The 11,279-nt window shown below is 42.5% G+C and overlaps 1 protein-coding gene across 1 annotated transcript in view; it reads left to right on the top strand.

Moving 5' to 3' along the window:
* Nucleotides 1-10,863, top strand: part of LOC109926055 (very low-density lipoprotein receptor-like) — a gene marked incomplete at its 3' end in the record, with an annotated part of 13,256 nt that extends 2,393 nt beyond the window's left edge. The window contains exons 2-3 of the mRNA XM_048593230.1: nt 1,838-2,212; nt 10,744-10,863. Of these exons, the coding sequence (XP_048449187.1) occupies nt 1,838-2,212; nt 10,744-10,863 (495 nt within the window). The remainder of the gene's footprint in view (nt 1-1,837; nt 2,213-10,743) is intronic.
* Between the last annotated feature and the right edge of the window lie 416 nt (nt 10,864-11,279).

Here is an 11,279-nt window from a genome sequence, read left to right on the forward strand (position 1 = left end):
CTGTCCGTCCTCCCTGGACTGACCTATCCCCTCCCTAACTCCCCACCCACACTCACCTTTACTGGCTCCATCCCTGCCTTTTTGACCTGTCTGTCTCCTCTCCACCTATCTTCTCCTTTATCCATCTTCTATCCGCCTCCCCCTCTCTCCCTATTTATTTCAGAACACCCTTCCCCTCCCCAATTTCTGAAGAAGGGTCTAGGCCCGAAACGTCAGCTTTCCTGCTCCTCTGATGCTGCTTGGCCTGCTGTGTTCATCCAGCTCTACACCTTGTTATCTGAGATAAGGATGGCAGTTTCCTTCCCTAAAGGATATTTTGGGGATGTTGCACATGGGCAAAGAGAAGGAAGAAGAGGTAGGTTTTATGAGTGAACTGCTTTGTGGTAGAGTCCTAGAAAAGTTACGCCACTGAAAGAGACCATTTAGCCCATTAGGTCTGCACCAGCTGAATAAACTGGACAACCATTCTAGCCCCACCTGATCTGTAGCCATGTAGGTTCGGTGCAGATCCAGGTTCCTTTTAAGTTAGATGAGAATTTCCATCTCAACCACCCTGGGCAGTGAATTCCAGATGCACCACCCTCTGGATAAAAATGTTTTTCTCCTATCCGTCAAATCATTTTATTAAATCTGATCACCTAGTAATTGAACTTGCTATGAGGCAGTCAGATCTTTCCTGTACACTCGAGCCATTCAGCCCCATCGAGTCTGCATTGACCAACAATACTGATCCCACTTTCCAGCACGTGGCCCACAGCCTTGAATGTTATGACATTTCAAGTTCTCATCAATTAACTTCTTAAACATTGTGAGATTTCTCACCTCTGTTAGCCTCCCAAGCCAGATTCCCACCACCCTCTGGATGAAAACGATTTTCCTCAAATCCCCTCTAAACCTCCTGCCCTTCACCCTAAAATTGTGTCCCCTTGTTATTTGATCCCAGCTGCTGATTATCTTGCACACCTCAATTAAGTTAAACTTGGCCTCCTCTGTTTGAAGAAAACAACCCCAGTCTACTCAAGATAACAAGGTGTAGAGCTGGATGAACACAGCAGGCCGAGCAGCATCAGAGGAGCAGGAAAGCTGAAGTTTTGGGCCTAGACCCTTCAGAAGAAGGATCTAGGCCCGAAATGTCAGCTTTCCTGCTCCACTGCTGCTTGGCCTGCTGTGTTCATCTAGCTCTACACCTTGTTATCTCAGATTCTCCAGCATCTGCCATTCCTACTATCCCAGTCTATCCAATCTTTCTTCACACCTGCAATTTTCAAGCCCTGGTAACATTCTTCTAAATCTCCTCTGTACATTGTTCTAGAAGAATTATGTCCTTCCTGTGATGGGACCGGAGTTGTCCTTCTTTACCACGTTATTTACCTGTCCTACTTTCATGCTTTTGCAATGCATTTTGGATTAAATTTTATTTCCCACTATTCTGCCCACGACTGACCATTAATATCATCTGTAGTTGACAGCCGTTTTCTTGACTGTCAACTACCGAGCCAATTTTTGTGTTTTCTAAAAGTTTCCCAATCATGCATCTTGCATTTGCGGTGAGGGAACAAGGAATAGGCAGTTGATGGAAGAGGGGTTACTGTGTATGTGTGGCGCACTGTGGGCTAAAGGGAGGTGAGATGTGGGTGAGAAAGGATACAGATAAGGTAACGATGGGGAGGGAGTGGAAGAAAGGACACTAAAATGAGTGACATGCTTCACAGCGTGGAAATTGATTTGAAAAGAAGGTAGGAAGGCAGTCTGATGTCCTGAGCAACATATGATTATGTACGTGGTTATATTGCTGTGATAGTTTGTGAATTTGACTACTCCCTGTGATTGTTTGCAGGTGATGTGCGATGTAGCGAGAATGAATTCCTCTGTCTGAACGGACGCTGTGTTTCTGCAGAGATGCTGTGTAATGGAAGGGATGACTGCAATGATCAGAGTGATGAGCGAAACTGTTCTGTATCAGGATGTGGACCTCATGAGTTTCTTTGCAGCAACTCCACTGTCTGTATCTCTAGATACCAGCTCTGTGATGATCACCAGGACTGTACGTCAGGCACTGATGAATCTGATGACCTTTGTGAAAAGAGAGCAGTGCAACCTGAAAGTTGTGGGGAGTTGGAGTTCCTGTGTGGTTCAGGCCAGTGCATAGAGCTTCAGTCAGCTTGTGACAACTTTCCTGACTGCAGTGACAGTAGTGATGAAGTCAATTGTGGTAAGTGTGGAACCGTGAAATGGACTTTATAATTTTTTAATGTGGAATTTGCAAATCAAACATTTGGCCCAGCTGTTCTCTACCAATGTTTATATTCTGCATGAGCCTTATCTCATTCTATGGACGATCATAAGCCTGAAGCAGATCATTTGCCTCTTGAGCTTGCTCTGGTCTTCAGTAAGAACACGTTAGTTTGACTGTGACCTTAACTCCACTTTTCTGCCTGTCCGCTACAACCCTTGACTCCCTTGTTGATCAAAAATCTATCCAATTCATCTTAGATATATCCAATGCCTCAGCGCCCACAGCTCTCTGGGGAAGAGAGTTCAAAAGACCAAGTCCATCAGAGAAGCAATTCCTCCTCATCTTTGTCTTAAATGTGAAACCCTCTAGTTCTAGATTTCCCCACAAGGGAAAACATCCTCTCATCACCTCTAAAGCTTCTGCAAAGTCTTACATGTTTCAGTCTGGTCGTTTCTCATTCTTCTAACTCTAATGAGTGTAAGCTCAATAGGATATGCTCAACCCTTCCTCATAAGGCAACCCCTTCATCCCAGGAATCAACATTCCTCTGAAATGCTTCAAATCTAATTATATTCTCCTTTAAGTAAAGAGACCAAAATTGTACTCATTACTCTATATGTAATCTCACCAATGTCGTATTTTAGAAAGACATATTTACTTTTATACTCCCCTCTTGATATAAAGGCCAACATTCTATTTGCCTTCCAAATTGTTTGCTTTGTCTGCCAGCTAGCTTTGATTCCTGTACAAGGTCATAGGTTCCTCTAAACTGCAGCATTCTGCAGTCTGTTCTTATTTATTTAAAAATTCTGCTTTTCTCATTTTCATTTGAAAGTGGATAGCCTCTCATTTTCATACTTCTATTGCATCTATCACATTTTTGCCCACTCTCATAACTTATCTATATCCTTTGCTTGGTCTTTATATCCTTCTCACAAGTTGCTTTCTGATTAAATTTGTATTCGTATCTTTGCATCATCAGTAAATGTGACTACATTTAATTGAGGCCCAAGCAATGATCCAGTAGTTAGTTTGAAAATGATCCATATAGAATAGAAGAGAATAACCTTTATTGTCACATGTACTCAAGTACAGGAGTGCAGTGAAAATTTTACAATGGCGCCCCACATGGTACCATCTTTGGTACAAAGTATCTAGGTACAGAACTTAGAAAATAGAGAGAAAAAGGAAAAGAAGTTATATTACTTAGTTATTCATAGTATAAGTTAGAAAAAATAAGAAGTAAAGTTAAAAAGGTAAGCAATACAGCCTTTCTATAAAGGGCTGCAGTAGATCAACAGATTTACTCCCCTCTGCCTGGGCCTCCACCCTGCTGGCCATTCCCACTCTGCTCGGGCTGGAGGCCTTCTCTACATCAGGGGAAAACATGGAAAAGGGGGGAGAAAAGAGGAGAAAATGGGAAATAAACAGGAGGAATGAAGGAGCTCCAGTTGTAGCGTCCTTCGCTGCCGCCATCTTGACCCAACTTTACCTTTATAAAAAACCAAATGTAACTCTGTCATTTAAGATAGCTGAGTGAGCAAAGCCAGCAAGTGCATAAATTTCTTAGTCTACAATCTCTTTTTATGAAGTTACTGAAATCTTTAGGTAAGCACACTAACTTGGCTATTAGATATATTTGAGCTCGAGAAATATTGACATGTGGCAGGTAGGTCATGTAAAACAAACTGAATTTTTTGAAGAAGCAGCTATTAAAGTGGCAGCCAGGGAATATGAATAGATTTGGTTTATTTGGACTTCTGGAAGGCATCAATAAGGTTATGCATGAGACTTAGTTACAATGAAAACTCATTGAACTAAAGACAAATTGGTTAGGATATTACTCAGCTGGTAAAAGGCAGATAGCATGGATAATGGGTCTGTACTGAAACTGGACAGAATTAACTAATGGAAACTATAAGGTTTTGTGCTGAGCTTTCATTTATTAATTATGTTTATTAATGATTCAGATAATATGTATCTAAGTTTACTGATGACTGAGTGATGGGCAGTATAGTGGAATGTAGATGAAAGCATAAAGAGAGATATTTGCTAGTTTGAGAGTGAATGAATTTCAACTGAAGCAAGTGAGGCGTCCTCCATGTTGGACCAAAGGAAATGGTAGATCCAAATATTTAAATGTTGAAAAGCTGAGAACCGGAGTTCAGAGATTTATGGCTGCGCTTGCACATGTCATGAATATATATTAAAGTAAAATGGCTAATGGAATATGGATGTGAGGAAGTTTTGGTGACTTATTGCAGTGCATCTTGTGCAAGTTGCCGTCACTGTGTTGATCGTTTAAGGGAGTGTATATTGGAGGAAGTGTGTGGTGCTGGTCAAGTTGTCTGCATTGCCTTGGATGGTATTGGGCTGCTTGAATGATGTTGGATTTCCTGTAAAGTTTAGACACGTAAAGTCTCCTGCGCAGAAAATGGCCCGTCAGCCTGTCAAGTCTGTGCTAGTCAAAAAAGAGCTCCCAACTATTCTAATCCCATTTTCCAGCACTTGTTCCATAGCCTTGTATGCCTTAGAGTTGCAAGTGCACATCTAAATACTTCAACATTGAGGCTTTCTGCTTCTACCACCCTAACAGGCATTGAATTCCAGATTCCAACCACCCTTTGGATGAAAAAAAATCTTTCCTCCCAAGGGGCAAAACTTGACTCCTGTTGGGAAATAGGCATGGAAAGTGACTGAGGTGTTAGTGGGGGAGCACTTTGGGACCAGTGACCGACCATAAATCTATTAGTTTTAAAATAGTTATGGAAAAGGATAGGCCTGGCCCACAAGTTAAGACACAGACACAGACACAGACATAGAATCCCTACTGTGTGGAACAGGCCCTTCGGCCCAACAAGTCCACACCGACCTTTACAGCATCCCACCCAGACCCATCCCCTTATAACCCACCTAAGCTACACATCCCTGAACACTATGAGCAATTTAGCACAGCCAATCTACCTAACCTGCACATCTTTGGAGTGTGGGTGGAAACGGGAGTACCCGGAGGAAACCCACACAGACATGGGGAGAACGTGCAGACTCCACATAGACAGTCGCCCGAGGGTGGAATTGAATCTGGGTCCCTGGGGCTGTGAGGCAGCAGTGCTAACTACTGAGCGACCATGCTGCCCTTCTAAATTGGGACTAGACCAATTTTGATGGTATTAGGAAATTTCAAAAGTTGATTGGGGGTGCTGTTTGCAGGTAAAGGGACGTCCGTCAAGTGGGAAGCTTTCAAAAGCGGAATAACAAGACTTCAGGGACAGCATGTTCCTGTTGGTATAAAGAGCAAGGCTGGGAAGAGTAGGGAATGCTGGATTACTAGAGATATTGAGGTTCTGGTCAAGGTAAAAGGAGGAGGCATGTGTCAGGTATAGACAGCTGGGATCAAGTGAGTCCCTTGAGGAATATTGGGGGATGTAGGAGGATACTTGAGGGCAATCAGGAGGGCAAAAAGGGGACATGAGACAGCTTTGTCAGATAGGGTAAAAGGAGAATCCAAAGAGATTCTACAAGTATATTAACGGCAAAAGAGTAACTAGGAAGAGAATAGGTCCCCTTAAAGGTACTAGCATGGACAGAAGCTTGGCTGTGGTACTGGCATGGATAGAAGATTGGCTGTCTGGCAGAAAGCAGAGACTGGGGTTAAAAGGTTCTTTCTCAGGATGGCAGCCAGTGACAAGTAGTGTTCCACAAGGGTCAATGGTGGGACCACAACTTTTCACTTGCACCTTAATGATCTAGATGAAGGAACTGAGGGCATTCTGGCTAAGTTTGCCGACAATACAAAGATAGGTGGAGGGACAGGTAGTATTGAGGATGCGGGGAGGCTGCAGAAGGATTTCGACAGGTTAGGAGTGTGGGCAAAGAAGTGGCAGGTGGAGTACAACATGGGTAAATGTGAGGTCGTGTACTTTGGAAAGAAGAACAGAAGCATAGACTATTTTCTAAATGGGGAGAAAATTCACAGGTCTGAAGTGCAAAGAGACTTGGGAGTTCTAGTCCAGGATTCTCTAAGGTAAACTTGCAGGTTGAGTCAGTAGTTAGGGAGGCAATTTTGGCATTTATTTTGAGAGGACTTGAATATAAAAGTAGGGATATACTTCTGAGGCTCTATAAGGCTCTGGTCAGGCCACATTTGGAGTGTTGTGTGCAGTTTTTGGCTCTGTCTCAGGAAAGATGTAGGGGAGGGAGATGAAAGGAGCGCGTTCAGAGGAGGTTCACTGGAATGGTCCCAGGAATGAAAAGCTTAATATATGAGGAACGTTTGAGGACTCTGGGTCTATGCTGAATGGAGTTTAGAAGGATGAGGGGGGATCTAATTGAAATTTACAGAATACTGAATGGTCTGGGCAGAGTGGATGTTGGGAAGATGTTTCCATTGGCAAGAGATTCTAGGACCTGAGGGTACAGCCTTAGAGTTAAGAGAAGACCTTTTAGAACAGAGATAAGGAGAAACTTCTTTAGCCAGAGAGTGGTGAATCTATGGAATTCACTCCCACAGAATGCTGTGGAGGTCAGGTTGAGTATATTTAAGACTGAGATAGATAGGTTCTTGATCATCAAGGGGATTAAGGGTTATGGGGAGAAAGCGGGAGAATGGGGTTGAGAAATTTATCAGCCATGATTGAATGGCAGAGCAGACTCGATGGGCTGAATGGCCTAACTTCTGCTCCTATGTCTTATGATCTATAGATCAACTAAGCCATCTGTGAATGGAACCACAGGAGATGGATGAGATCCTAAATGAATACTTTGTGTCTGTATTTTACTGTGGGGAAAGAATGGAAGCTCGGGATCTCAGGGAAATAAATAGGGATGTCTTGCAAAGAATACACATCACAGAGGAGGAGGTGCTAGAGGTCTTAAAATGCCCAAAGGTTGATAAACTCCTAAGACCTGATCAAGTGTATCCTAGGACATTGTGGGAAGCTGGGAAGAAATTACAGTGCCCCTAGCGGAGATATTTGTCATCAATGGCTAGGGGTGGGGTGCCAGAAGTCTGGAGGGTGGCTAATGTTGTGCCATTATTTAAGGATGGCTGCAAGGAAAAGTCAGGGAACGACAGATTGATGAGCCTAATCCCACTGGTGGTTGAGTTGTTAGAGGGGATTCTGAGACTGGAAAAGCTGCGATGAATGGCCTACTCTTCCTTCTTCTGTTTTCAATATTTCTATGTTTCTGTCAGTGATGCCATCATCCACTAGAGAATGGCCAGTAATCATGACTATGATTTATTTTTTCAGGACCTTTGTGCACACATCCACTGTGGTTCTTTTTATCAATGTGTTCCTGGGGCGATGCTGACATATGTCCTGTTTCATTTTAGAAAACAAAAGCCTGGGAACTATAGACCAGTGAGTCTGAAGTCAGTGATGGGTAAATTGTTGGAGGGGATTCTGAGAGACAGGATTGACATGCATTTGGACGCGCAAGGACTATTCAGGGATAGTCAGCATTGCTTTGTGCATAAGAAATCATGTCTCACAAACTTGGTCTTTCTGTGGTGTGATCAATAAGATAGATGAGGGCAGAATGATAGACGTTGTCTATATGGACTTTAGCAAAGCAAAACCTTTGACAACCTTCCACATGGTAGACTGGTTGACATAGACTTGATGAGAGGAGCCAAAGGGTGGTGGGGGAGGGTTGTTTGTTGGACTGGAGGCCTGTGACTAGCGGTGCTACGCAGGTATCGGTCTGCTATTGTTTGTATAAATGATTTATATAAATGATTTGGATGAGAATATATGGAGCATAGTTAGTAAGTTTGTGGATGACACCAAATTTTGTGGTACAGTAGACAGTGAAGAAGGTTATCTAAGAATAAAAAGGATCTTGATCAGTTGAGCCATTAGACCAAGGAGTAGCAGGTGGAATTTAATTTAGATAAGTGCGAGGTATTGCATTTTGGTACGCCAAAGAAGGGCAAGGACCTACACAGTTAATGGTAGGGCTCTGGGGAGTGTTGTCAAACAGATCTAGGGGTGCAGGTACATAGTTTCTTAAAGATTGTGCCACAGATAGACAAAGAAGGCTTTTGGCACACTTGCCTTCATTGGTCAGAGCATTGAGTACAGGAGTTGGGATGTCATGTTACGACTGTACAGGACATTGGAAAGGCGACATTTGGAGCACTTCGTGCAATTCTGGTTGCGCTGCCGTTGGAAGGGTGTTATTAAACTGGAAAAGGTGCAAAAATGATTCTGAAGGATATTACAGAGACTGGAGGGTTTGAGTTTTATGGAGTGGCTGGATAGGCTGGGACTTAGTTCACTTGAGCGTAGGAAGCTGAGGGGTGACCTTTATAGAGGTTTATAAAATCATGAGGGGTATAGATAAGGTGAATAGCCAAGGTCTTTTCTCCAGGGTAGGGGAGTCGGAAACTAAAGGGCATAGGTGTAAGATGAGGAGGAAAGATTTAAAAGGGACCTGAGGGGCAACATTTTCACACAGAGGGTGATACATATATGGAACAAGGTCGTTCCAACAAGGTGGTCCAGAGGAAGTGGTAGAGACAAGTACAATGACAACATTTAAGAGACATTTGCTCAGGTACATGGATGGGAAAGGTTTAGGTGGATGTGGCCCAAATGCAGACAAATGGGACTAGTTCCATTTAGGAAATCTGGTTGCATGGACAAGTTGGCCCAAAGGGTCTGTTTCCGTGCTATATGACTCTATTCTTTCTAAATCTCCAACGCTTTCTCTTAAATATATGCTCCCTTGTCATTGATCCCTCCACTAAAGGGCAAAGTTCCTTCCTGTCTACGCCTTTCCTAAGGTTATACATCTTAATCATCTCCCCCTTTGGTCTTCTCTGCTGCAATGAAAACACCCCCAGTCTGCCCAATCTCTGTTCATAACTGAAACTCTCCAACGCAGGCAACATCCTGAAAAATCTCCTCTGCACCTCTTGAGTGCAAGCATATTCATCATATAACGTGGATTCCAGAACTGTACGTAATGAGTACTAGCTCTGGTCTAACCAATGTTTTATACAAATCCAGCATCACCTCTCTGCTCTTAAACTCTATGCCCCTTCTAATAAAGGCAAGTATCCCATATGTCTTTTTAACCATTCTATCCACCTGTCCTGCTACCTTAAGGGACCAGTGTACATGCATGCCAAGATTCCTCTGATCCTTAGTGCTTCCTTGATGCTTCCCAGGGTTCTACTGTTTATCATGAATTCCTATGCTTTGTTTGTCTTGCCCAAGTGCATCACTCGCTTTCCAGATTGAATTCCATTTGCCACTGAACAGTCCATATGACAAGCCTGTCTATATCTTTCCATAATCTAAGGCTATTCTCACTATTTACCACCTGACCAATTTTTGTAACATCCACAAACCTATCGATCCACTCTCCTAAATTCAAGTCTAAATTGTTTATATATATACTGCAAACAGTAAGGGCCCCACCACTGATCCCTGCAGAACCACACTGGACACCAAGCTTTCAGTCACAAAAGCACCGTTCTGCCAACACCCTCTGCTTCTTGCCCACTAGATTGGAACCAATTAGTCATGTTTCACTGGATCGCATGGGCTGTCACCTTTGCTATCAGTCTCCCATTTGCCAGCTTTCCAGAAGCCTTGCTGAAGTCCGAATAGACTGTGTCAAATGCATTGCCGTCATCTACACACCTGGTTACCTCTTCGAAAAGTTCAGTCACATTGGTCAAACATGACCTTCCCTTAACAAAACCACTCTTCTTGATTTGTCCCTGCCTCCCCCTGATTTCTATACCCACATTGCCCCTCTCAATAGTGAATACTGACTCAATGTATTATGTTAGAACCCTACCTACTTCCTCCATCTCCATGCACAAATTACCATTGTGGTCCTTAATGGGCCCTACTCTTTTCTTAATTATCCTTTTTACTCTTAATGCACGTGTAAAATAACTTAATTTTTCTTTATTTTATCTTTTGTTATTCTCTTTGCTGTCCTAATTTCAAGTTCCTCTTTGCACATTGAGCTTGTGAGTGTATAGTGGCTGAGTGATGCTGGGTACAGAGGGCAGGGCAAAAAGGAGATTTGGAAGAGGCACTGTGTTGATGTTCAGGAGTTCCTGTGGTTAGGTTGCCTACAATTACACTGGGATGGTAGTTCAGGTGATCTGGTATTGAACCTAGGGTTTTGGCAAAGTGCAGTGCTACAGATGGAAGATATAATACCCAGAGGTGAGGAGAATATTGGGCTTTAGCAGGACTTCAGCCCTTCATGACTGTATCTGATTGCAAATAGGGGAGATTGATGGACTTGAGGCTGGAGGTGAAAGAACTGTCCTCGACTGATTCTAATCTGTGCACATCACTTGGACTGATACAGCATATTCAGAGTGTAAATACAATAAAGTAACATAGCAAAAATGTCTGATTTCTTTGCATCCCCCATCAAAAACAGATCCATGGGATTGCATTATCAACTTTACATAATTTACAGGTATAAAGTTCAGTGTTCCTTCATTTATGTTAATTTTTTTTGGTTGACAGATCGGAATGAGTGTTTGGAGGCAAATGGACATTGTTCACATTATTGCTGGGACCTGTCTTTAGGTTATGAATGTGCTTGTCCAACTGGATTGGAGCTAATAAATCATTTCATATGTGAAGGTGAGTTTACCTACATCAGATTAAAAGTATTCTGGTTCAAAGTTTATCATTTGAGAGAGAAAAAATTAACCAAGGTTATTTTGGGTAAGCATTGACCTTAAAAAAGGAACACTGTTGCTGAAAGAATGATATTGGCAACTGTTCAACCCTGGTGTATAATAGAAAGATTAAGGAAAAAACACGAAACTAAGTGGAGAGCTCATTAAAATGGTGTACATATAGGGACATTGATGCTTGTAAATTTATGAAATATTGAAAATAAAATGAGCAATAACTAATATACAGTATTGCTCTGATAAATTCCATTTCGTGATGTGTTATCATTGCAATCTGCAATCTTGCAGCCTTAATGGAGTTGGCTTCCCACAAAAGTGATTAAAGAGGGAGGGGAACAATATAGAAATGAAATGAAATGT

The sequence above is a fragment of the Rhincodon typus genome, unplaced genomic scaffold (genome assembly GCF_021869965.1).
Source record: "Rhincodon typus isolate 14 unplaced genomic scaffold, sRhiTyp1.1 hic_rhity00002532, whole genome shotgun sequence".
Classification (NCBI taxonomy): Eukaryota; Metazoa; Chordata; class Chondrichthyes; order Orectolobiformes; family Rhincodontidae; genus Rhincodon; species Rhincodon typus.